Raw genomic sequence first — 27870 nt, 5'->3', positions numbered from 1 at the left:
AGAGGTCTTTAAACCCACATGGTCAGAACATGGATGCTTTGGTCCACTATAGGCTTTCTATCTATGCAGAACCAAAGCCCCTTTTAAGGTAAGTCAGTCCATTCCCCTGGCCTATGTGTATTATCTATGTGAGTGTTTAAGTCACCAACAATTAAAGCTCTATACACAGTAAATAGATCTGATAGAAAATTTGCAAATTCACCAAGGACATCAGAAAATGGCCCGGGTGATCTATATACTGTAGCAAGGGTAAAAGACACAGATTTTTTAACTGCATCTGACAGTGACATATTAAGCATTATTAGTGAAAAAGACTTAAACTTATATCCTGTCCTCTGAGTAACACCAAAAACCATCCATCCATCTTCAACCACTTATCCGAAGTCGGGTCGTGGGGGCAGCAGCTCCAGCAGGGAGCCCCAAACTTCCCTATCCCGAGCCACATTAACCAGCTCTGACTGGGGGACCCCTAAGCATTCCCAGGCCAGTGTGGAGATGTAATCTCTCCACCTAGTCCTGGGTCTTCCCCGAGGCCTCCTCCGAACTGGACGTGTCTGAAACACCTCCCTGGGGAGGCGCCCAAGGGGAATCCTTACCAGATGCCCAAACCACCTCGACTGGCTCCTTTCGACACAAAGGAGCAGCGGCTCTACTCCGAGCTCCTCACGGATGACTGAGCTCCTCACCCTATCTCTAAGGGAGAAGCCCGCCACTCTTCTGAGAAAACCCAGTTTGGCTGCTTGTACTCGCGACCTAGTTCTTTCGGTCATGACCCAGCCTTAATGACCATAGGTGAGGGTAGGAACGACAATGGACCGGTAGATTGAGAGCTTTGCCTTCCGGCTCTGCTCGCTTTTCGTGTCAACTGTGCGATAGAGCGAGTGCGATTCTCCGGCGAACCTTCCGCTCCATTGTCCCCTCACTCGTGAACAAGGCACCGAGGCACTCCTTCACTTGGGGCAATACCTCCTTCCCTACCCGGAGTACGCACTCCATCGTTTTCCTGCTGAGAACCATGGCCACCAAAAATGTCACTTTTAATTGTAGCAACACCTCCTCCATGAATCTTCAGACAAGGCTCATGATTATACCAATAACCTAGGGGAGTAGATTCATGTAAACTAATATATTCAGTCAAGCAAAGCGCATCCAAACTATGATCTGTAATTATTTAATTTACAATTAGTGCTTTGTTTGAAAGAGATCTAATGTTTATTAGCCCTACCTTTATATGATGTTTATCTTCAATTTATTTTCATTTTTTTCAAGTTTGACCTTATTTTTTTCTAAATTATTTAGTGAAGGGTTTGTGTTTGGTAGATTGGGGAACAGACACAGTCTCTATGTGATATCTAGGTGATACAGTCTCTATGTGTTGTAGTTTATGCGACCTGTGTGAGGTCTCTAGGCAGCTAGAAGACGTTTGGATTTACCTGTTTGTCTGCTTCCTGACCTGGCTCAGAGAATGTATGTATATACACTTATTATTATTATTTATTATTATTACAAATATATTATCATGTGCTTTTTATGCACCAAACATTGACATTTATACAAGTTAAATTGTAAGACTTTTATTATTATGATTATATGTGGGAGGTTGGACTTTATGAAGATTCAATATAACTAATAAAACTATTAGCGGTCATTAATGGTCATTCTACAAAGTAAATGTATGCCTACAGCAAATGTAACAGTCTAGAAATTGGTTTAAGGAAAAATGTGTGTAATAACTGAATGAAATACAGCTTTTTTAATCATTACATTACTTTAATTTACAGCTGTCAATCATGTATACTCGAATAGCTCGAATGCTGCGTCATTAACCGTAATAACGAATATTATTCTGTATCTGTGGTAATGTTATTGATCATTTTATCAAAATGTATATATTTCTTCAAGGTTTGTTTTCACGTTTGATCAAACTGTGTGTGTGTGTTCAGAAGAACTTACGATGTTTTTGCGCTTTACGTATTTAACGTGAAACTAACCTCACCTTCTACATAACAATCGCGCGCTTTTGTGTGTGTGTGCGTGAGCAAGCGGGAGAGAGAGAGAGAGAGAGAGAGAGAGAGAGAGGGAGGGAGGGAGGGAGGGAGAGAGAGAGAGAGAGAGAGAGAGAGAGAGAGATGAGGTGAGGTGATTTTGTGAACCTGTCTGGTGTTTTCTCCGCTTTATTCTTATGGACGTGTTACTCCACCATGCCTCTGTAGTAGAACCATAGATGAATGGATGGAGCATGTTTTCGGTAAGCATTTGATGTTTGATACATTTTAAATAATTGATCGTGTTAAAGTACTGGTGTAAGAGGTGTATTGATGCACCGCAGTTATGAACGATGAACGTTACAGCTGTGTTACTGTCTGATGGCTTTGCGTGTGATTCAATGGGATGTTATCGCCTTTGCCTTCATTTTACATCCACATCCCACCTATGGCGGACTAATGAACTAAGCTTAATCGACTGATGTTACAGATGACATCTTTTGCCATGTTTTTAATTAAGTTATGTGATGGGCACTCATGAAAACGGGTGTTAACAAAATGTATTACATATTTATTTATTATGAATACAATACATTTATAATAAATAATATAATATAATAACAATAAATAATATATAAAATATTGATTAAATATAATAATGTAGAATAAATAAATTAACATTTAAATGATTATATTGCTTACTGCATGATTCGTGTATTTTCTTCTTCAAGTGGATCTATATTTGTTATATAATCTTCGTAAACCTGTACTTCAATTTCCTGCAGGCTTTTTGATAACTCTTTATCAAAGTCTTTAGTTCACTTGATTTTGTATAGTAGAGATCTGCAGTCAGTTGGGGTCAGTATGTCAGGTGCCTTTTTATCTTGAAATCTGTATTTGCCATAAAGTCATGTTTATTTTTAATGAGGATAATATCAGCATAATGTCCTACTTACAGTAATAGCCTTTTCTCTGCAAATAATTTTGTTGTGCTAAGCCACCATACGGCAGGAAACGTGATCACCTATGTTTCTGCATGCTATCCTCAGCAACATCCAAAGCCCTGCAGTGTTCCCTGTGGAGAGGTGTGTATTCTCGGACCCCTGACAGGTTTCCACTGGCTGCAATTCCTTTGAGTTTCCATTAGCTTGATGTGGGAGAAGACACCCGGTGTGCGCCAGACATTAAAAACAGCTAGAATCGCATGCTTCTTTAAAAGACAATTACCCTGTTGTGCTGTGTGACTGGAGCTAATTACTAATGTCATCTGCTGTGCTCTCGATCACAAACAAATACATCTAGATGATGAACAATATGGTTTTAGAGGAACTTGCTCTCAAAATTTGGTTGTGAGTCCTGAACATTTAACTTAAGTTAAATTGAGTCATTTCGGTCATATAATAACAGAATAACACAACCATATTCAACAATCCAAACATGACTAACAACCTGATTCTGCTGCTGCGTGAATATAGCTAAAGTCTATAAAATGTATTTCTGGTCATTTTGATCAGCATGGTGTATTATTTGATGCTCACACACTTCTTTATCTCCTGGCATAATGTTTTTCAGAGAAACCCTTACGACCCGTCGAAGATGGCCTGATATTATGGCAATCTGGAAGAAGGACATCCACTTTGGTAAGAATAGAAAAAGCAACAGTTGAAAATGGAAGAATAATATGCTTATATGCCAAAGAAAAATGCAAAAAAGACATGACATTACTAAGTTAATTGTCCCAAATGTTGTAAAAGCATGTGTTTAAATCAGTTTAATGTGTCTTAAAGGTATAGTACACCCAAAAATGAAAATTCAGTCAATGTTTTCTCTCCTGTGTTGTTATAACCCTATATGACTTTCTTTCTTTTTCTTAACACAAAGCGAGAAATTGTGAAAAAAGTTTGTGCTCAGCAATGTCATAAAATGATAGTTTATGGTGACTACCTCTTAAAGCTTCAAAAGGACACAAAAGTATAATTCAGAAGTCTAATCCATTATTTTATGTGACTCATGTCTTGTTCTGAAGGATTATGATAAATTTAGGTGAGAAACAAACCAAAATCTAATGTATTATTTAGTAAAACTCTTAACTGACCAACCATTGATCTCATGAGGCTGCATGCAAGCTTTACTGCAGCCTCTCGCAAGATGGGCCGCTCAAGCAAGAAACTGCATAGTTTCACTTCAACAGGACCGATAGCGATATTAACAACAGAAAACACAACATAGCTGCACACATACCAGAGAACAGACCTTACAAAACATATCTGAGAGTGAAGAATTTTAAGTCGAAGAATAGATGCATTTCTATGCCAGCCTTATTTATTTGAACCAGAATGTTTGTATAGAAATTCTTTGACTTAAAGCTCTTCAGACATCTGTTCTCTGGTTGTTGTGCTGCTGTGTTGTGTTCTGTTGTTACTATTGCTGTAGTGGGAAATCTTTAGATAAAAATCTTGAAAACCCCATCTCATGAGCGGGGGTTACGTAACTGCTGCTCTCGTGCACTCATGAACTTGCAAAGGAGATCAACGGTCGGTCAAGTTGTTTCTCGCCACACCTTATTCAATGCTTTCATAACAATCATGAGTCATATACAATAATTTATTAGACTTCTGAATTATACATCTGCATTTGTAGCTTGAAGAGGTGGTCACCATAAACTGCCCATTGAATAATATCACTGAACATTTTCTCACAATTTCTCTCTTTGTGTTAAGAAAAAGAAAGAAAGTCATATAGTGTTATAAAGAGACAGGGATGAGTAAACAATGAATGAATTTACATTTTTGGGTGAACTATCCCTTTAATGTACTTTTGCTGTCATGAACTTTTCTCATTTAAATAATAATAACATCTCTCATTATAGTAATGCAAAAAATAAAACATCTCATTACTGTAATGCAAAACATTTATATATATATATATATATTAGGCACAATTGACAGTGTTTGTGGCATAATGTTGTTTGCCACAAAAATGAATTTATTCTCTCCTTTACTATAAAAAAAGCAAAAATCTTGGTTCCAGTGATGCACTTACAATGGAAGTGAACGGGGCCAATCAATAAACATTAAAAACTCACTGTTTCAAAAGTATAGTTGCAAGATGTAAATAATATGCATGTTAACATGATTTTAGTGTGATAAAATCGTACTATGTAAAGTTTTATCCAATTTGACAACTTCATTGCCATGACAATTTATCACCGTAAACTCTAAAACAACCGATAAAAGGATGATTTAAAGAACTGTTCTTCTCAAATAAATCACGAGTTTTGAAATGAATGAAAGTGCTTTTATAAAATTATAAGCTTCACATTTCGGCCTTTAAACACTCTATAAATTGGCCTCATTCACTTCCATTATAAGTGTCTCACTGTAACCTACATTTTTGTTTCTTTTTAAGAAAACGAGACTAGTCAAAATAATTTGTTGTGGTAATCCACATTATGCCACAAATGCTGTTGATTGAACTTAACTTGTATTGAACCTAGAATATTACTGGCACATTACAGTAATGAAAATGAAAACTTGTATTTTTGTTTTTGGGGTGAAATATGACAAGGGCATATTTTGTGTGATTCACTTGCATACGCTTTCTCTTGGGCAGTTACTTCTCTTTAACCCAACATATAATAATAAGAAAATAACATCATGTACAACGTTTACTCAATTCTGCGGAACAAAGGATCTCCTGTCTTAGCCCGTACTTGAGTTCTGCATTTAATAGCTATATTGTTAGCTACAGTATTTCAACTACGCCATGTGTTCGAGAAGAGTTCTTCTCCTCTTCTCAGGTCTTGTTGCCTAGAAACATTGATGACACCATTGTGTGTTTGTTGCGGTTGCTCTTGGTGTCTCTTGTGCACAAACAATTGAAAGTGATTTTAATTCCCAGCCATAGTTAATCAGTCCTTAATAAAGAAGGGACAGTTTGCATCCTCTTCCTGTGACATCATCACTCATTGCTCCTTTATTCCATGGTGTGCTGCTCCACAGAGATAAAGGAGAGACTTTGCTGCTATAGGGATGCTGACGTGTTAAGCGTGCCATGTGTTTGTGTTAGCATGAGTCTTCAAGTGTGTGCGATTGTGATCGTGGGGAACAGGTAACGGATCCACCAATGACGCAATGTTTTGACTCTTTGACCTTGGATAAACCACAGATCATTATGTTATTTGCCCATTGGCAACAGTGTATTCATTTATTCGTTTTGTTTTTAAACATGATCTGGCAGACTGGATGGAGATAATTTACAGTGTTGTAAGGGGACATTACTGGGTATTTTTCTTTTGTGTTTTACTTTGTGTTGCGTAGTGAATTTTTAGAGTGTATTAGAGTGACGCTGTTGTAATACACTTAAAATGTGTTTAAAGAGGGATGTTGGAAGACAGTGTTATAAGAATGTTGCCCAAAATAGGAAGTAAACATACAACTCCATGTATTAGTCTCTTAATCACTTTAAGAAGTATTTTAATCATTGTGGATGCTTAGTGTACTGTTATGCACTAATACTGTAATTTCCATAATTCATTAAATATTTGGCAAGGAGCCCACATGTAAAATCAAATGTTGAATGCAATTTTATCTTCATCTCATACAAACAAAGGTTCCAGATTAGAGCCAAATAAGTACTTTCCAGGATTGAAGCCACAGGAGAACGCTTTTAAATATCCCATGAAATTGAAAAGAAATTTAGTTTTGTTGCTTTTAGTCCATTTAGTCCATGTAGTCCGCAGTTGAGGCCATCTATATGCTAGTAATATCCTAAATCTTGACAAAATTGACTTTTAGCAGAACTACTCATTTAAATCTACAGTATCTTCTGGGAAAATTGACCAAAAATTCACGTTATTAGTATTATCCTACTGCCTCGAAATTACGAGTATGTCATGTTCAAGTGCTTTGTTGACGGAGAGAATAGGAAGCATGAAGGACAGTTTATTCTCGCATATTTGTTGGGGAACTCCCATTTTGACACCATAATACATGTTTGTCAGCTAGCTGACAATTAAGGAATTTTGGTCAAATAGATGCTAATTGTAAATGTTTTTTACAACAAGCAACAAATGGTTACTAATATAAGTGAATGTATATGGCCGAAATTTCAAGCGAAAACAACATAGCTGCATTTAGAAAATGAATAAAACTTGACTACAGAAACCATACTCTCCACCGTCTTGGTGGGGCGCATGGTGAGTTGTGTGTGGATGCCGCGAAGAATAGCGTAAAGCCTCCACACGCGCTAGGTCTCCACGGTAATGTGCTCAACAAGCCATGTAATAAAATGCGCGGATTGACAGTCTCAGACGCGGAGGCAACTGAGTTTCGTCTTCCACCACCCGGATCGATGTGAGTCACTATGCCACCACGAGGACCCAGAGTGCATTGGGAATTGGGCATGCCAAATTGTGGAGAAAAGGGAGAAAATCCACACACACAAAAAAAATTCAAAAGAAATTGGGCTGCCATTGCACAATAGTTTTTGTCTTTTCAAACATAGTTCTTAACACAACTTTGGTAAAGTTGAGCAGCAGGTAAAATTAAACGGGGTTGCACACTGTTATTTTCTACGAAGGTACGCACACACCGGCAACACTCAGCATCAAAATTATTACGGAGCACAGCTCACATAGTTTTCCATTAAATTCAACACAAATCATTATCAAAGGACAAATATTATTTACTCTAGCCATAGCTGGATGATATATTGTGTATGTGTATCTTTCATGTAGGCTACACAATGTATTTTCAGTTATAATTATGTAGTTTTGGGGTTTGACAGCTTGAATGAAAAACCTATTCTTGGCTACATACAGAGAAATTGCATAATAAACGTCACCATATCTATTCGTTCAGTTTGAGCAGTTACACCAGTTTCGTACACTAATGAGCAAACTCGTCAAAGTCACTTTGTACATTCTTGAAGAACAACAAAAACCTTCATAACTTTGGACTGCCATCTGCTGTGCTGCATCAGCTCATCCCGTGTGTGTAATACCTGTGCCTTTCTTGACCACAACCGGCTTCAGTAAATGTCATACTACCCTCTTTTGGTCTCCCAATGCTATTACGCCACACTATTCAACACTATTCAACTGAGTGAATTGGAAAGCACGCAAATTGGGCTTCTTATTTAAATGATGGCTAATTTTAATATATCGATGCCTCAAAAATATATAGATAAAATAACATGCCTATCAATATTGATATTTTATGACATTATTACACATAGTTTAAAAACACCTTTACAGAAAACCCTAATATAATGTCCATAATCGAATAAAAGTCCCTATTGAACACCTTCATTAAAAAACTTCATTGAAAAAAATGCCTTTGTTTTTTTATTTTTAAGCCCCCAGAGAGCAAGTCAAAGGCGACAAGAAACAAAAACTCCATAAAATGTTAGGAAGTGGAGAAAAAACCTTAGGAGAAACCAGACTCAGCTGGGGGTTTCAGTTTTCCTCTGGCTAAAGCCATTTCATGGGTCATAGGGTTTAAAGACAAGCTTTTTCATAGGGTCTATAGTTTTCTTTACATTACGTTTATGGTTATTCATTTCACATGCATTATTATCATTAAGTGACTTACAGTGCATTTAAGGTTGGCCCATACATTTGTGTTTCCTGGGAAACAAACCTATGATTTAGCATTGCTAGCATCATTCTCTACCAGTTGAGCTAGAGGAACAAGCATAAAACAAAATCAAATTGATATGAAATGTTATGCATTAGTGCCATTTTTATATCACGATCAAATGTGTGAATGGAGTGCAAACTCATCTGGAGGATCTCTGGGTGTGGAAACTGTTCAATTATTAATGGTTGACAACAGTTGTAGCACCTAGGCTAACAAATCTCATGTTTCACTGCTATAGCATGCAATGAACTTGTGCATGTTAATTCAGTAATTATTTACTAGGCTCTTCTGGTAAAGAGCTGTGTGGTTAGTTGTTATTTTTTTTAGAAGAGGTTATTTTCCTTCTCCACTTTACCACAGAAATGTAGAAGTTGCACTAAAGGTTTGTGTGTTTTCCTGTTGAAACCTGCAATTGGATTCTGAGTAAAATAAGCTATTTTTTTTTTTCATTTCCTGAAGACAGTGTGAGTGGTGGTTGCTTGCACAACATAAGACAGGTGTGTTGTGGGTGGTTGCCACGGGCATTGTTATGTGGTTTCTAGTGTGTTCTGGATGGCTGCAAGGGTGCTGCTAGGAGCAGAGGCGGCGGCAGTTGACTGACAAATGTGAAACTGGACAATAGCCTATGTAAACCCCCGAAATCACAAGTTGCCTTATTTCATTGTGCTTTGGCTTTGCACATACTGCATACAGCCTGTAAAAATATACATAGGCATAATCTAGCCTATAGAATAAGTTTCTTTGCTGTCGGTAGCCTATGGGCGACTCCATTTCTTCCTCTCTGTTGAATATGCAGCAGGTAGGGGAGGAGCTGACATCAACTTACGTTACTTAGTGGCGAATTAACAGCAGTTAGCAGGAAAGACAGCAAAAATGAAGCAAATGAGGCTTCTAAAATTTCCGAAAGAAGTTAGTGGGTAAGAATTCACATTTGTTTTTGTCCTTAAAGGCTAAAGATCATCATCTGGCTGGCTTTCACCCACAGTAGGCTACACTACCGACTGATAGCTTCTAGCCTCGTGGTTAACGCTTCTGCCTCTCATGCTGGAAACCGCGGCTCAAGTCCCGTTCGGAGCATAATTTTCTTGTTTATCAGGTGTTGTTTTCTCTAAGGATAACCAATAAGCATTAGCGTAAAATGTATGTGTGACTTGTTTTGTGATATTACTTTGTAGTAAATATACACTTTGAGGGTAGCAAAGATGTGCCAGAATCAGGCATGGAAACTGGTAACAATTAATCAGTCACTTTACTTTAGAGAAAGTTAAAAGTGAAACATTGTTTATTCCAATGATCCTAATGAAAGGATTTTAACAGATGAATTATTCTCATAGAGATGATGAGAATTATATACAGTTCGATGCCATGGTGTGTCAATGAACTTAGACTAAAGTCATTCATGTATTTCTTTAACTTAGGATCTTATACATCATTTTGACTATTTATGTCAAAAAATCTAAATTATTTATATAAAAAAATTTTTTTACTTCACTTCACTCACTATAATATAACTCTTTTGTGATGACTTAATGGTAATGTACATGACAATTCAAGAATCATGATAGATCTAAGGGCAATCCCACTGATCTGCTCTTCCCAATACATTTTCTTCAGTGGTATTGGTCTACAATTTGACATATGTAGCACTTGATGAATTAGTTGTTTGAAGCTGATTTGCAATAAGTTATGTGCTGTATCTGTTCTTTTGCATCACAGATGATTCAGGGAGGAGAGAGGATGTTGAGGATAGTACTAGAGTGGAAGATTTAGGAACTGTAGAAACAGACCCAGCAAGAGCAAAACTCAAAGAATACCCTCTCACCAGCTCTGGACTACAGAGAAGTGGTTGCTAGTGTGAAAATAAAATTGTCTGGGCTAAGCCCCGGATGTCCTTCAATGCTGGAAACGCCTCTGGCTAGGAGGTTGTTATAGTTGGTTTCAATGTGGATACTTCCAGTCTCATATCAAAAGAGTCCACCCCAAGAGATATGGCTCAAGTCCCTCCTTCAACGTATGTCTAGTGGTGTTTTTTTCATCCCATTTTAACATCCGCCAAAGCTAAAATTGTAAGCCTGATCAGTTTGAAAAGTAATAGCACCTTTCCTCAACAGGCCACATGGTTGGAGGTAGCATTCACCTCCATAATGCAAACGTTGTGGGACGAGTCACACACTGAAGTTTCATTCTTGGGGTTAGGGATCTTTTTAAATTCTAAATAATAGTGACAGACCAGATTAAGCCACACATGGACAGAACGGCTCACTCAAAGGGTGTATTATTGTAATATGAACTTTTGAAGGACCCTCATTGCCTTATCATTTTGCAAAAATGCTGAGAAAACATCTTATGACTTATATAATTTCAAAACTGTGATAGGAACAAGCTCATTCGGTGAGTCGTGCATAGTTACAGTCAGGGATAGGGAGTAACGGAATACATGTAATCAGATTACATATTTAAAATACAAAATATAAGTAACTGTATTCCACAACAGTTACAATTTAAATAACTGGTAATTAGAATACAGTTACATTCAAAACGTATTTTGATTACTGAAGAGATTACTTAACATTTTATTGTCATTTGTTTAATTTAATATTTAGTGCTTTCAGATGGAAAACATTTATACATATAAATGATGTGATCTAAAGTGCATTTGAACAGCAGTGAAACACTTTCTTATGATGTGTTACATTCATACGAGCAGACAGAGAAGTGAGTTTGAAGTAAGTTTAGGGCAGAAGAAATAGAAATAAACCATGTGTATATTGTCAGATTTACGCTAAGCTAAAATGCTAATTCTAGCCATTTTACATGCACATGTTACCAGACACAATCATATTTTTTATCAAGAAAATTCACGTTCGATCATAATTTTTTTTTCTAGTAAGACCTTTACTATTAGGGCAAAAATCATATTCTTGATAATAATTTTTTTATTGTTTTGCTTTAAAAATTCTTAAAACAAGATCAATTAGATTTATCTGCATGGCATTTAGGTTTTTCTGAGAATGTATTTTTAACATGTGTATTTTGTCTTACTGTACCGACAGAGTTTTTATAATCAAAACAAGTGAAAAAATCTACCAGTGCTGAAGAAGTAATCCAAAGTATTTAGATTGCATTACTGATCTTGAGTAATCTAACAGAATACTTTACAAATTACATTTGTAAATTTACAGCATGTATTCTGTAATCCGTTGTGGAATACATTTCAAAAGTAACCCTCCTAACCCTGGTTAGTAAATGTGAAATGTATCAGTACTTGAAGGAAGCCTGGAGTGTATGGTGCAACTGCAGTGCAATATTACATTTGCCTGTCTGTGTAACCCATCTTGACTCTTGTTCAGTCCATGATATTATGTGACCCTCAGAAAAATGTAAACTGGATCTGAGCCCAGATCCCCAAATTTCAATCGATTCTCATACATAACCTTGTAATGATTAATGTTACACATCACCATGATGTTTCTGGCAACACTAAGAATGTCTGTCATGTTGTACAGTAAGTCCTTAAGTAGATCAGTAAGTCCTCCATCCTGAAAGTTCATCGAGTTCATCTGTTGTTGAGTCACTCACTACAGGTATATAAACAGTTGAATTGGTTTGTTTTGTCTGGAGATGCATAATGCAGTGCTGGAAGTGTCCTTCACTCCTGTCAGAAAGAGAAATCACAAAGGAGATCTCAATTGTTTCAGTAATAAGATTACATGGAGAGACTATAGACACTTTTGCTTCAGTGTCCTGCTTCTCAGGTTTTTCAAAGCCAAGATCTCTGTGTTTATAATATCAGTTTTCCTACTAATTCCTAGTTAGAGCAAGTAAATGATTTGGCATAATTGTATGTTAATAAACTTAAGCCCTGCAAGCGATGAAATTCCAAGACACGCTTCAGTCTCTTGCACTTAAAGGCAAGTGTAGGCAATGTCTGGCACATTCCAGAGGAATCCAGTTTCCGCAGAATAAGCTGCCCAACAGAAAGCAGGCGCCGCAGACTATGGAGTTTTGTTATGATTGAACGGTCTCTTTAACAACCCTGTAATTTGATTTGTAATGAAGGTAGCATTTGATGTATGGCAGTGACTAATGTCTGAACATTTGTTTGTGCTGCACAAAGAATGACATTGCAGACAGGCAATGGCGCTGCGATGGCTATGGATGTTAGTACCATGGAGAGGAGGTTGGAACCCACGTTCAAAAGCACCTGGACAAGGTAGAGTGGCAAAGCCTTTTGGGGAGATTGGGGGTGATTAATACTGTTAATCGATTAATATGTTTAATACAATTAATTATGATATAATGATGAATTAATCAAATTATTAATTGCATATATATTAATATTTGCTGAAAAAGGACCACAAATAAAGATTATTCAATATATATAATTATAAAAATAATTATTATTGCAATATCACACAAGCAAGAGTGCTGTATGGCCCTATATCAGCACAGCTGTGATTCTGTGTATTTAGCTGGTTCGTTCTCTTGAATGTTTACATCTGCTCCCAATGCGGTGTAAGCACTTTGAGTATATTATTTTGTCTGTTGTGTCTCTCAGAAGTGATACGCCTTAATGTGGAAGCTGTAAGTTTAACTCTATTTCCCAGCTGTACTGTAGTAGTAATCCGAGTGACCATGGAGTGAGAGACAATGCCGATGACTTCAAAGAATCCGCTTTGTGACTGACAACGCTGACTCAGTCAACTTAACTGGCTCAAAACTTAACACTTCACTTAACTCAACTTAACACATAAAAAATGTCACCACCATCTGGCAAAAAATATTTATGTCACAGTCACAAATGCAAAGACACTCATCAAGTTGTTTTTTTACATCTGTCCTGCTCTTACCCTTTAGTTTAAAAAGCTTCGAACACAAGCAGAGTGATACAAACAGCAACGCGTCCGAGTGCTGTTGGTGTGAGAAATAAGTGCTCTTGGAACGTCTCTTGTCCAATCAGATTCGAGGACCGGAACTAACTGTTGTGCAAAAATATATAATAAATAATAATTCAGAGAATTCGAAATATGACAATATTGTAGTATACGAGTAAAGCATTGATTAGACAATACAAAAGTGACTTTATAAATGTATATGTTGTTTGTTTTATTTCAAATGTTTTGCATTTTTAAGGGCATTTCTAAAAATCTGAGAAAAAAGAAAATGTGAATCATTGCGTGTTTCCATCCACTACGTTATGTGCATTATCTTTAGGATGTGTTATGATGGATCAGCTGAAAGATCTGCTTGCTTCTGGTAGAGTTGCATAAGCAGTGTTTGAACAATTGTACATGGTTTTATTAAATGCTGCCAGGAGACACCACAGAATGAGTGTACTATCTCATATAATGTAATGGCTGCTATGCCCATAAGCTGCCAGTCTCCTCATACCTGGGAGTGCCCACGCTCAAAACTGCTCTGGTGAATTGTGAGGAACAGCTGTGGGTTAAACATTTCTGAATGTCATGGGCAATATTCGAGCAATTGTGTGTCAAGTCCGGACCTTATATTCTTGTGCACAAATGGTCAAAAAACTCTTAACTAGCTCATAAATGTTTTAAGCTAATTTTACGAGTTTATGGGCATACTGTTTCAAGCATTTCCATTCAGGTCTTCTTAAGTGCAAATTTACATTTTCATAAAAATTGTTGGATGGAAACCCAGCAACTGAACATAAGCCTATTACTGGCCTGCAGTCCAGAGCAATCCATTTTGCCATTGAGTCCATTTGTCCAAGGATGATTTGGGCTGTTTTCACAGGATGCGTTTTTGTGTTCCGAATGCACTATTTTCGTTGGTCTGTGTGCACATGTGTCCACTGTGGTTGCATCGCATTTAACTGGTTTTCAGCATCTTATCTATGATTGCTGCATTTTGAGGATGCCTTGTCAAGTTAAATATATTTTGAAACTTTAAAAACACATCTTGACACCCCTGTTTACTGCTGACTTTGAACTGCTGTCTTTGAACAGCTGTTGATTTGTTGTCTGTACAGCTGCGCATTGCCTGTACAGCTGGAGTTGTGCTGACTGCCCCCTGCTGAATTTGACTTGCAAAAACATGAATGAGGTGCTTCAAGTTAGAATTGGATAATTCCCTATTACGGAGTTTATGTATGGTCAGGAGGCTTTAGCAATCGTACTTAATTAACGCATTAAATCAACTGCATTATTTAATGCACAGTATTTTTTCAAAAAGCATTTAAATATCAGTTAACGTATTTAATTTAGCAGCCCAAAATTACTTAACCAGAAATTATTTAACTAAACTGGAACTAGATAATACTGTAGCTCAAACTAAACTGAAATTAAATTTGAAACTGAAATAAAAAACAAATTTAAAAGTTAAAACTATTCTACGTCATTCTATGTTATACAAGCATGACCTACGGGTTATGGGACTTAGTTTCTTCTGACTCATACGTTAAGTCTTACAAATGTTTGAAACGCAAACAATATCCAAGATGTTATGCTTTCAAAAGAATCAATAAAAGGAGCTTGCTTACATTTGAGAAGAGCTTTGTGCACTCCTTTTACTGCAATCATTTGCTGAGTGATATTCACTGATGACCTGATAATATTGTGATTCTCTTGAGGCACTGATGTTAGTTTCTTTTGAAAACATTAAGGCCACATATTGCTTCCCACTCACCTTTAAAAACTGCACAGTAAGAGGAGATAGATTATGAGAAAAATCAATTTAGTGTACAAACATAAAATCCAGGAATTGACACAATAGTGGAACATATTAGGTTTTGTTTTCCCTGAAACTGGAGGGATTGTAGATTAGTTTAGATACTAATAGAGGAATTTAGTTGTATCAATGCATGTTTGTTGTGAAATTTAAAGATTCAATTGGATTGTAGAATTTTGTGAAATTGTATTTGTAGGTTTCTCAAGTTTTATTTCTCAATGATACCTAAACTAACGTTATGTTCAATTCTAGAAGATGAACGACATGTTCGAGCCAACGATCGGGACTACAATGAGAGGTTCAGTTATGCTGTAAGTCTATAATTGTCTGTAAACTGTTGCATTGTGGAATGTGGTATAGGCATATGTTTCTGTTTCCATAAATGGATGTTTCTTTAACTTCTGGCACTTTTAGCACTGTAGACTTCTAAAGTAAAGTCTTGTTAAAACATTTTTACACTCTCACCATTGTTTGTTCAAGTTTTGTTCAGACATCACTAATATTCCATATCAAGCATGTTCTTCACTTACACTTTTGTTGACTTACTTATAACCCTTTAAGCTCTAATTTGTTTTTTTAAAGATTTCTTTTTCAGTGGCATGCCCAAAATTAAATGCTTATAACTAAAAACAAAAAAAACAAAAAAGAGGATCAATTGTTTGGTATCATTTTAAATAAAACTTTTCAATTTTTTTTTAATGATACAGATTATGATAAATTCTGAGACAAAAACTTTTTTCAACAGATTTTACATGATATATCTCATGGTGTAAATAAGGTAGTTCCAAAAACACTTATTTTGTTTTGTTACCAATCATTTCACCTGTAACTGAGTGAAATGTTGTGTTGTTACGACATTGCAATCAAAAGTTATAGAATTGTAAAAATGATTTAGCCTTATGTCCAAAAACCTCTCCAAACAAATAAAACATAATAATTGTACATAAGAACTAATTTCACAACAATGACTCAAGGTATGCTCTCTCTCCAAAGCATGCAGGCATGAGTAACGAGATCTCATTCAGTTCCATTCTGTGTCATTTAAACCATCATTGAGTCTGTGTCATGTTCTTGGCACCATCTTCTGGTGGCAATATGTAATTAGAGTGAACAATCCTCTCTGCCAATATTTGGAGGACTTCCACCTCTGGTTGGAGTGATCTGAATACGATTGGTTTAGCATTCCATGACGTTGAACAACGTACTACATCATTTCAGATGAAATCATCTGATACAAGAAAGCTATTGTGTTTTTAGCTATATAGCAGATTATGTGCTGTGTGCACATTGTGCTTTGTGTGCCTAATGATCTATGCATCTGATTAAGTTGTGTAAGGGCACATTTTAACAGGAATTCCCTCCTCTAAGTAGTGGTATATGATCATTTATCTTCTGTTTATTTTTCTTGAAGTTATAAGCAAAAACCTGAATTATAAGCAACACCTGTTTACATGTAACATACAGTATGTCAAAGACATGTACATAGCTATTACTCGCAGCCTTATTGTCTGTGTTGTATTCTACTCTTTGAGAGCTTTCCAATGGCATATGATCAGTTTGATGTTTTTATTGATTCCAATAATATGTGCAGTGCAAAATTATTAATAAATTATCAAAACGGAACACTTCTGATTTGTCTGCAAATTTCAAAGCACTTGTTCAGTTTTGGTCATAATGCATTATAAAGTACAGCTTCTAATTATTAAATATTTAATAATTATTTTTGAGCCAGCTAATCCAAGCTAAGTGGGTTAACAAGTACGTAAAAAAAACTATAGAAATAATTTTCACGCAATAAATATTTTAATGTTTTTTGTTTATTTCATTATTTGTTAGGACTTTCATAGTTTTAAACGTGACATTTGTATATTTTAATGGATTTTCATTTGGGTCTGGGACAAGATTTAAAACAGTCAAATCTATACATAAAAGGCATTTTATTTTGAAAAAGTTCCAAAAATAAATGATGAGGGCCTTGTAAAAAGTATCCAGTCAGTTTTAATGAATCCTTTTTATTAAAAAATTTAAAAAAAATAAATAAGTTTTAATAAAAAAATCACCCTCTGGGACATGAAAGTACCTAAAGTTGAAGAAACACACAGATACATAATTTAATATTAAATATTAAGGACTTACTTAAAAAAAAGAGAAGGTATTTCATATACATTCTTATTCAGTGAGTGCCATATTTTGGAAACAATATATAGTCCCTAAAATGAACAAGGTTAACCAATGTTAATAGGGTGCTGTGTAGTGAACACTGCATTGACCAATCAGCATCTAGGACTGTTGGCACAATTGTCAAAAAATATTATTATTACAGGAATTTTGGTTGAAGTCTCAAAGATTTATGTGTGACGTGCACACAATTTTAATTTTGCCCCAGACTCTGCATTTTGGGTGATGGGGAGGTCATTCATATTGGGGATAGCCACTTGAAAGGTTGGGTCCTGGCCGGAGTTATGGTTTCCACGCGAATCATTCTCAGGGGGTGAAAGACGGCTGGAGCACCCTCTTTTCGGGAGTGGTGCGGTGAGATGGGTGAGGTTATTCAGGAGGCTTGATATTCGGGGATGATGTTGAGGCATTTGAGGAGGCTATTCATAGAAGGTTGAGAAAGTGGGATTTGTTTAATATGAAGTGGGATGGATATTTTTGGAGGGTTCTCGTGGAGGGGCAGTGGAGAGGGATTTTGGATTTTAAATGTTTTTAGTTTGATGTCTATGTGCACACTTGTTTTTTGAAAGTATATTTTTTGGTTTGTTAATATAATATATATGGTTAATTTATATAACTGATTCCATATTTTAAATTGTGTTTATTGGTTTTTGTGGATGGAATCAATAAAAATGTTAATAACAAAAAATATAATTTTTTGGGGTATAATTTTTCCACAGGATAATCGCATCAAGACGGCAAAATATAACATCTTCACCTTCCTGCCCATTAACTTGTTTGAGCAGTTCCAACGTTTTGCGAATGCCTATTTTCTAGTACTGCTGATACTGCAGGTATGCTAGCTGTCTGAATTACAAAAGTTGCACAAATGTTTATGAAATTACGAAATTGCTGTATTACAGATAATTCGGGGGTCTCAATTATAATATGCATGTACAATAAAATGTTATCCTACAATATCAGTGATGAGCATATTGCAATCTATGAAGGCAGAAAATGTACAAATATACAATCTTTATGTTCTCACGCACCAGTACAACAATGCATGCTGTCCTGATTTTCTGATGACTTTGGGTAATGCAAGTGTGAATACAGTGTGTGAGTGAGTGACTGATTGAATAAATGAGTGATGTTTACGTAAAGCAAACAGCATAGAACAAATTAACATAAATGAATATGCAGAAGCACCAGGTGATATAATAAATATTGGATTGTTACTACCAGTAATTATTGTTACAACACTTACACTCTACTTCTTCCTCCCAGTTAATTCCAGAAATCTCCTCCCTGTCCTGGTTTACCACCATTGTGCCTTTGGTGTTGGTGCTGTCTATCACAGCTGTAAAAGATGCTACAGATGACTATGTGAGAATCTATTCTTGTCTTGTTTTCTTTACAATTGGGAATACTGTATTTACAATGGCAGGCTGCTCAACCATCTCCAACCTGCTTGAAATAATCTGTGATTGATCTATTTTGGATTTCAGTTCCGCCATAAAAGTGATCAACAAGTCAACACCCGGCAGTCTCAGGTACTCATCAAAGGAAAGTAAGTGCCTTTAAGCTGTGTAACAGCATTTTCTGCTGTTTATTGTGTTGTTGGGTCAGACATATCTTGCTTAAATGCTTTTAGAGATGTGTATGAAATGTGAATAATGTGTATCAGAACAAACACGATACTGTCTTTGTTTCAGGCTACAGAATGAAAAATGGATGAATGTAAGAGTGGGTGATATTGTCAAACTTGAGAACAATCAGTTTGTTGCTGTAAGTTTCAATCCTTTGTAAAGATATTACATTGTAAAGACTGGTAACCTGCAATTGTTTCCTTAAGGGTCTCTTTCTATATGATATAACCATGATGACTTTAATGGTTTTAATTGCTGTAACCTGATGTATTCTGGTTGATTCAGTCATGATAAATAATATTTATGAATATACCCGCAAATCAACACAAAAAAGCAATTATAATCTATTGCTTGAATTTTGAAGATGCCAAAATGACAAGCACTATCTGCATTATGTTCATGTGTAGTGGATGAAAACAGAGTCCTTTGTACTGTAAAGAAATCTCTAGAGTAGTGTCACACAGTGCATGATTTATGAGTTTTACTTGACTCTAAGCATCCTCTATCTATGTTGTCTTCAGGCTGACCTTCTCCTCCTCTCTAGCAGTGAGCCCTATGGACTGTGCTATATCGAGACGGCAGAGCTTGATGGGTGAGAAATTTTGTACAAAAATGTGTGTTGATTTTGCAGTGCTGTCGTCCTATGCCCCCTGCAGAATCCTGTCCCCCTCAGACCCCAAAGTGATTCTGTTGGTTAAAAGAATATTAAATGGGTACTCAGTGCCTGATTACAAATCCTACAGAATTGCTCCATGATGTATGTGGACTTAACTATATAAATATGGCAATTTATGTATTTGAATTAGTGCTGTCAATTGATCTTTTTTTAATCGTGATTAATCGCATAATGTTATGTAGTTATCCATCCATCCATCCATCGTCAACCGCTTATCCTGTGTACAGGGTCGCGGGGGGCTGGAGCCTATCCCAGCTAACATTGGGCGAAAGGCGGGGGACACCCTGGACAGGTCGCCAGTTGTATAGGGATATCCCATTTATAAATAAGAGTTTGACAAATGTATGACCCTTGATAGGGAAAGGGTGAGTGGCCCAGTACTTGACCAGGCCACTGGGAAAAGTCCCATTGCTCCCAATGGCCAGTCCATCACTGATCTCAAATTTGATTTTGATATGATATGTAACAACAAGAGCATAGCATAAGCATGACATGGAAATGTTTCTTTCACGCTATCGACTCTTTCCAACAGGGAGACCAACCTGAAGGTGCGCCAAGCCTTGACTGTAACCTCAGACCTCGGGGATGATGTTGTGAAGCTGGCAGACTTTAATGGTAAAACTTTTATTCAAATATTCAATTAGTGCACTGACACCAGAAATGAACTTGTCAAACGGAGTAAACACAAAACTCATTGCTTCAACCACATTGGTTAGATTGATCCCTGTGGCTTTCTCTCATTGGGCCTTTGGTATGCTAGCACATGTCTTTCAATGCTATCTCAAATAAGTGTCTTTGCTTGGCCAATTCATTTTAAGTGTAGCTCCAGTATTTTTGAAATTGGAAAAACAATATTTAGTGGTGCTTGATATGGGCAAAGAAAACCCCATAGACTTACATTGAAGAAGGGACCCAGGCCATACCATGAGACCGGAATATCATAGCGACTGAGCTCTTTTGACTTGGGCTAGTAAGCAGCCACCTAGAAACCATTTAAAACACCCTTAAAACCATTGAGAACACACTAGCAACTTTTGCCCTGAAAAGCACTAAAGACATCTAGCGTTTTAATTTTATTTGGGTGTTGCTGTTATGTTAGTGAAAAAACGATGACCTTTTATATACAATAGCTATAATTAGTGCTGTGTCATTATCTGTTAATTGGTTTTTGAATGTATGCCTCATTCTTTTTGATTATGCACCAATAGGCAAAAATGTCACAGTAAACACACAGCATGATAAGGGCGAAGCTATTGATAAACCAGAAATTATTGAAAAATGAATACCCTAATTGCCTCAGAATTTGAGCGTTGTCTTCAAATGTGTCTCCCAGGGGAAGTCATTTGCGAGCCTCCCAACAATAAACTGGACAAGTTCACGGGGACTCTGTACTGGAGAGATAATAAGTACCCACTGGACAATGAGAAAATGCTGCTGAGAGGCTGCGTGCTCCGTAACACTGAGTGGTGCTTCGGCTTGGTTATCTTTGCTGGTACATTTCATTTCAATTTCCTTTTTTTCCTTCAATTTTGTCCTAGCAGAATGGCTTTTACATGGATGATTGATTAGCTATCCCGCTCCTTGAGTAGACATTCCATTGAGGCATATTGAATGCCTATTTCTTCTTTCTCATCTGTAATTAATGTATATTAACTATGCATAGCTCCTAATGTAAGCCATTATATGTCCTGAGATTTGCCAGACTCAACATGCTAATGACTCTGATTTATTATGCTGGATTCATTAAGCTATCCAAAAATATATTTAAAAATGCAAAAATTACTTGAATACACATATTCTATGATGAATATTTTATGAATTTCTAAATTAAAAGTAATTCTGATCATTTTTTAAGTCAAGGTGGTGTAACTGTCTGCAAGTTGTATAAAACAAATGCTCGCAAAAGTAGTTTGGCATAATCTTCTAGTATTAATATTTTTTGGTAAATAAGCAGAGAAGCAATTATGTTCACCAAATCAAAGTCAGTGTGATTAAACTAACATGCAGGAAGCCAATCTGTTGGGCATCCTACAAGAAAACCATAAAACAGAGCGTACCCATTTAGACCCTTTGTACCTATATCACCTATGCAAGGATCCGCTACTGCCAACTGTATACTGTATATACTATATAGTATTATGTTTATGCATTTTTTAAGATATGAGCATTCAAACATAGACTATGTTTGATTACAGATGGGTATGTATGCATATATTTATATATATGATTAAGTTTGCATGTGTATTCATGATGACGGGCAAGTATTTTAGTACTTCTTGATGGTTACACCATTTGACAATTTTAGAGTCATAAAAATGCAGGAAACCAACATGAATACAAATATTACATTTCTAAGAACTTGACTTGTTAAACCATATATTGCAAAATGAATCTACTTTTTAATGATCCTGGACACCCTTATTTGCCATTCACCTATGTGTGTCTTGTGGGTTTTTTGCCACGTCAGGACTCCAAACCAAGCTAATGCAGAACTGTGGGAGGACCACATTCAAAAGGACGAGCATTGATAAACTGATGAACACATTAGTGCTGTGGGTGAGTGTGTATACGGCATTCTGGGACTGATTGACATGTGGCATCTCACTTACTCACTGTGTGAGACTTTCTAACAGGCAGTTCATTTTGTTTTCTTTGTATCTAAAGTAACTATAGAAACAATGCACCTGGACCATTAAAGAGGGTTAAAGGGATAGTTCACCCAAAAAGGAAAATTCTGTCATGTCGTTTTAAACTTGTTTGACTTAACATCCTCTGTAGAACACAAGAGGAGATGATAGAGAGAATGACAGCTCTAGTCACCAATCACTTTCATTGCATTTTTTCCCATACAGTGAAAGCGAACAGTGAACAGGAAAGGCTTAAGTGTTAAGGGATATTTTAAGGGATAATGGATGTTTTGGGTTCCCAGATCTTTGGATTTCTCATCTGCATGGGAATCATCTTGGCCATTGGCAACACCATTTGGGAGCAGAGAGTTGGCAGCAACTTCTGGGCGTATCTTCAGTGGAAGGAACTCATGATCAATGCAATCTTCTCTGGCTTCCTGACCTTCTGGTCCTATGTTATCATCCTCAACACTGTTGTACCCATCTCACTCTATGTTAGGTAGATCAAATCACATATGGTGTGATAGCAATTGCATTACAGGAAAATGATAGCATTTATACATTTTGAGTAATAAGGGTTAATTAATTAATTTGGGGTTAATGACTAGGTTTGTTTTTAATATAATTAGTGTGCACTTAATTAAAGTGAATTAAATAAAACTAAATAAAGCTAAATGTATAAATGAAACTTATCCCATTACAGTGTAGAAGTTTTGCGGCTGGGTCATAGTTACTTCATAAACTGGGACAGACGAATGTATTACAGTCGTAAAGACACACCTGCAGAGGCTCGGACCACCACCCTTAACGAGGAGCTGGGACAGGTGGAGTTTATCTTCTCAGACAAAACCGGGACCCTCACCCAGAACATCATGGTGTTCAATAAATGTTCCATCAATGGGAAGATCTATGGTACTTCCTGTTATACATCCACGTGTACTGACACAGTACATGTCTGGATATTTATTGATTGATGTTTTTTTCTTTTTTCTAGGTGACGTTTATGATGAGTTTGGGCACAAAGTTGACATTACAGAGGTAAGGAATTCAAGTTTATCATAAAAATGATCTTTGATGAAAGAAATTTGATTACTAGATTTCTGAAGATTTTCCAATGATTTTATTTGTATTTATTTTTTTTAAAGAAATTGGAGAATCATATAAGAAAATCAATGCCACATATTGAAAATATTGGAACATCTTGGAATGGTCTAATTTGAATTATTTGTAGTTTTATTGGATTTTATTTACATTTATGAATAAGGAAGACTAGTTGTCACACTTTTTATACCAGTGAATATTTCTCAGGGTAGGTTTATTTTTGAAAGTCAATTTTTGTTAGACAACATACCTTGAAGTCGTGGCTATAAAAACGCCTTCACATTTTTACTGTTTTTGCCCAGGAAAAAAGATACAGTTTATTGAACACTCACTGACCTTTTGTCAGGGGTATATATATGGGGTAAGTTGTCACAGTGGAACCGGCAATTAAACGAGTGGTGTAGGTTTTAATGTGAACAGTGGGTGAACATGTTTCCACATCACTCCACCATCACAACTACCAAAGCTAAATTTACATGTCTCTTTTAATCTACGCCTGGATTAAACAGTCTATTATAGGTATTTCAGCAAATGTTAAAAAGAAAACAATTATGTAGCACAAAACTAATCATGAAAAACAAAACATAAAAAATGTATGTACAAAAAATATCAAGACATTGATTTGGCCATCAAATACTGTAATTAATAAATTGTATAAAGTTTGGACATTTAACCTTTTTAGTTCGTATTGACACACAGAGAAAAAAGAGAATTATCAAAATATTAATAACTACAGTCTTGACCAACACAAAATAGGTATCATTTTAAAGTTTAGAAGCTCTACTTTATAATGCATTATGACCAAACGAAGACGTTTTCCATTTTGATAATTCATTAATAATTTTGCACTGCACATATTATTGTAATCAATAAAAACATCAAACTGATCAAACAGTCATGTCTCATATGTCATTGGAAAGCTCTTAAAGCTTTCAATTGCTCAAATGGAACTGAATGAGATCTCGTTACTCATGCCTGCATGCTGTGGAGAGAGAGCATACCTTCAGTCATTGTTGTGAAATTAGTTCTTATGTACAATTATTATGTTTTATTTGTTTGGAGACGTTTTTGGACACTGTGATAAATTATATTTGTAATGCTATAACTTTTGATTGATTTGTCGTATCAACACGAAATTGAACTCAGTTACAGGTGAAATGATTGGGAACAAAACAAGATACAAGATTTTTTTGCAGATACCTTTTTTAAACCCGTGATATATAATGTCAAATCATAAAGTAACATTTTGGCCCAAGATTTTCAGAGCTACCTGATATACAGCCTGTGATATATTAAGAATTTATTTGTCAGCAGTTCCTTAGGCTGAAAGTCTCAGAATTTATCTTAATCTATATAATTAAACATATGAAAAGTTTTCTTTATTATGATACCAAAAACTTGACCCTCCTTTTTTATTTTTGTTATTTTGGGTATGCCACTGAAACAGGAAATCTTTAAAAACACCCTCAGAGGGGGCCTGGGTAGCTCAGCGAGTATTGACGCTACCACCCCCCCGGAGTCGCCAGTTCAAATCCAGGGTGTGCTCAGTGACTCCAGCCAGGTCAAATTGGCCTGGTTGCTAGGGATAGGGACGGATTACCGACCAGGCCAATGGGGGGGACTTTTGGGTGGAGGGGGGCCCTTGGAGATAATTGGCCCCAGGGCCTTTAAAAGTCATAATCTGTCCCTGGCTAGGGAGGGTAGAATCACATGGGGTAACCTCCTCATGGTCGCTATAATGTGTGGTTCTCACTCTCCATGGGGCATGTTGTGAGTTGTACATGGATGCCGCGGAGAATAGCATGGGCCTCCGCTACGTCTCTGTGGTAACATGCTCAACAAGTCACATGATAAGATGCGTGGATTGACGGTCTGAGACACTATCTCTCTCTCTCGCACGATCCTCTGCAGTCGACCTTTATCCCTCACGTAGGCTTGATTAGCCTAATACGGGACCGGGTGTGTAGGATCACTATCCGGCCCCGCCCTCCACCCTGCCACATTCCTCCCTCGTTCTCTCAGGCAGGGGAGCCCCCAGCATGACTTACCCCTCCCCCCCCTCTTTCCCTTGGGAGGTGTGTGCCTTTTTGCCCCGTCTGCCGGCAGGTCATCCCAGTCTACATGGACGAGGGAGGGGACAAGGGGAGGGAAACAGAAGTAATTAAATAGGGGGGTACTTCCTGTAACAGTGTAGTACCCCCCAAAAAAACACTCAAATTTAAACAAGAGGGAAAAGGCCAACGTGGAGCGGCAGTGAGAGAGAGAGGAGAGAGAGATTAAAAAAAAAAAAACACTTACTCGCCAGTTCTCCGATACGCCGTAGCTTGTTCCTCGGCCACTCCTCCACCCTCTAACAAATGACAGCCGCGGCTCTCCAGGCGGTCGGCAATGAGCCCCTCCCCGCTCGCGGTCGGCGGTCTCAGACCCCGCCACGTTTCAGCGGCTGGTAGGTGACTCCTCCGCCCTGATCACGAACCGGCCCCGCCCTCCGCCCTGCCACAGAGAGAAAAGCGGATAAAAAAATAATAATAATAATAAATCAAAGCTTAAAGGGTTAGAACACATGTGACAACCTGCCCGAATAAGGTCAGATATTGAAACAGGACACTTTTAGACCCGACAATATAATTTACATACTTCTTTCTTTTGCTTTTGTTATTATACAAGTCTCTGCTCAGTTATAACTTGTCTGTTCATATCCTGATCCCTTGGTCCATTGTAAAATAGCAAGATTATGGAATAACACATACATTTGATACAGTATGGATGGTTGTGCTCAGCCAATTGTAAGACCCTGTCCAGTCTGAATGGAGTATTTGGCAGTGGCACTTGTTTCTGACTCTTTTAGAAAACGCCATGTGTGGATTTCTCCTTCAACCCACTGATGGACAGGAAATTCCGTTTCTATGACTGCAGCTTGATCGAGGCCATCAAACTGGAAGAGCCTTTGGTCCAGGAATTCTTCCGTCTGTTAGCGCTCTGCCACACCATCATGCCAGAAGAGAGAAATGAGGGTAAACTAAACACCAAAAAAAAAAAACATACATTACCTTGACATCCCTAAAGCACTTACAATATGTTGTATATGCAGCAGTAGAGATACTGAAGAATAGATGTTTGAATATACAGTAGCCCCAAAAAGTATTTGGACACTTAAAGTGAAACTTGAATAAATGTATTTGCATTAAATAACAAAATATTTATCTTATGTCCAATTATAGTTGAATTAGACTAAAATGCCTCTGAAATGAATTGTTCAAGGTGAGCTGGTGTACCAAGCACAATCTCCAGATGAAGGAGCCCTGGTCACTGCAGCACGCAACTTTGGTTTCGTATTTCGGTCCAGAACGCCAGAAACCATCACTTTATATGAGATGAGTCAGCCGGTCACCTACCAGCTACTGGCCATCCTAGACTTCAACAATGTGCGCAAGAGAATGAGTGTTATTGGTCAGTTCTGATTTGGTTTTTGTATCGGAATGGTTACAAAAATGAAAATTGTGTTATCATTTACTTACCCTTTCTTCCATGGAATATATAAGTAGATACTTTGTAGAATGTTCAGGCTGCTCTTTTTCATACAAGGAAAGCATACAGGGGCTATTAAACTCCAAAAAGGACAAACAAAAAAAGCATTATAAAAGTAGTTCATATGATTTGTTTATTGTTGTTTTCGGAGCTAGACAGCACATGTCCTCATTTATTTTCAATGTACGGAAAATAGCAGCCAAAAGTGTGTGAGCAGAAGAAAGAAAGTCATACAGGTTATGTTCAACATAAGGTAACTAAATCATTTTTTGGTGAACTATTTATTTAATAGTATAGTATAGTATAGTATAGGGAATAATCAATATATTTGCCCCTCTTTTCTTTTTCTTTTTCTCCCCTTTTCTCCCCAATTTGGATTGCCCAATTCCCAATGTGCTCCAAGTACTCGTGGTGGTGTAGTGACTCGTCTCAGTCTGGGTGGCGGAGGACAAATCTCAGTTGCCTCCGTGTCTGAGACCGTCAGTCCCGCGCATCTTATCACGTGGCTTGTTGAGCGTGTTACCGCGGAGACAGCACTAGTGGAGGCTTCACGTACAACTCAGAGTGAGAACCACAAATTATAGCGACCACGAGGAGGTTAACCCATGTGACTCTACCCTCCCTAGCAACCAGGCCAATTTGGTTGCTTAGGAGATCTGGCTGGAGCCACTCAGCACTCCCTGGATTTGAGTTCTCATCTTCAGGGGTGGTAGTCAGAGTCAATTCTCGCTACTACCAATACTGAGCTACCCATGCCCCCACTATTTGCCCCTCATTTTATGTAAAAGTATTTTTGTTTATATTCAATATGGA

General features: G+C 37.1%; 1 protein-coding gene across 3 annotated transcripts in view; it reads left to right on the top strand.

Moving 5' to 3' along the window:
• The first annotated feature begins 2142 nt into the window (after positions 1-2142).
• Positions 2143-27870, top strand: part of LOC127637910 (probable phospholipid-transporting ATPase IM) — a 42417-nt gene continuing 16689 nt past the window's right edge. The window contains exons 1-17 of one of the 3 annotated variants that reach the window (XM_052119158.1): positions 2143-2248; positions 3558-3625; positions 12744-12839; positions 15572-15630; positions 18217-18330; positions 18764-18862; positions 18985-19046; positions 19192-19264; positions 19647-19717; positions 20334-20416; positions 21135-21293; positions 22269-22357; positions 22731-22927; positions 23132-23340; positions 23423-23466; positions 26378-26543; positions 26791-26979. In XM_052119158.1, coding sequence (XP_051975118.1) covers positions 12764-12839; positions 15572-15630; positions 18217-18330; positions 18764-18862; positions 18985-19046; positions 19192-19264; positions 19647-19717; positions 20334-20416; positions 21135-21293; positions 22269-22357; positions 22731-22927; positions 23132-23340; positions 23423-23466; positions 26378-26543; positions 26791-26979 — 1690 coding nt within the window. In that variant the 5' untranslated portion in view covers positions 2143-2248; positions 3558-3625; positions 12744-12763. Of the gene's footprint in view, positions 2249-3557; positions 3626-12588; positions 12840-15571; positions 15631-18216; positions 18331-18763; positions 18863-18984; positions 19047-19191; positions 19265-19646; positions 19718-20333; positions 20417-21134; positions 21294-22268; positions 22358-22730; positions 22928-23131; positions 23341-23422; positions 23467-26377; positions 26544-26790; positions 26980-27870 lie in introns of those variants that run through there. The other 2 variants (XM_052119157.1, XM_052119159.1) reach the window with 2 other exon arrangements.

This window comes from Xyrauchen texanus, chromosome 46, assembly GCF_025860055.1.
Source record: "Xyrauchen texanus isolate HMW12.3.18 chromosome 46, RBS_HiC_50CHRs, whole genome shotgun sequence".
Taxonomy (NCBI): Eukaryota; Metazoa; Chordata; class Actinopteri; order Cypriniformes; family Catostomidae; genus Xyrauchen; species Xyrauchen texanus.
The sequence above is the reverse complement of the archived record's forward strand: the minus strand, read 5'-3'. Positions and strand labels throughout refer to the sequence as shown.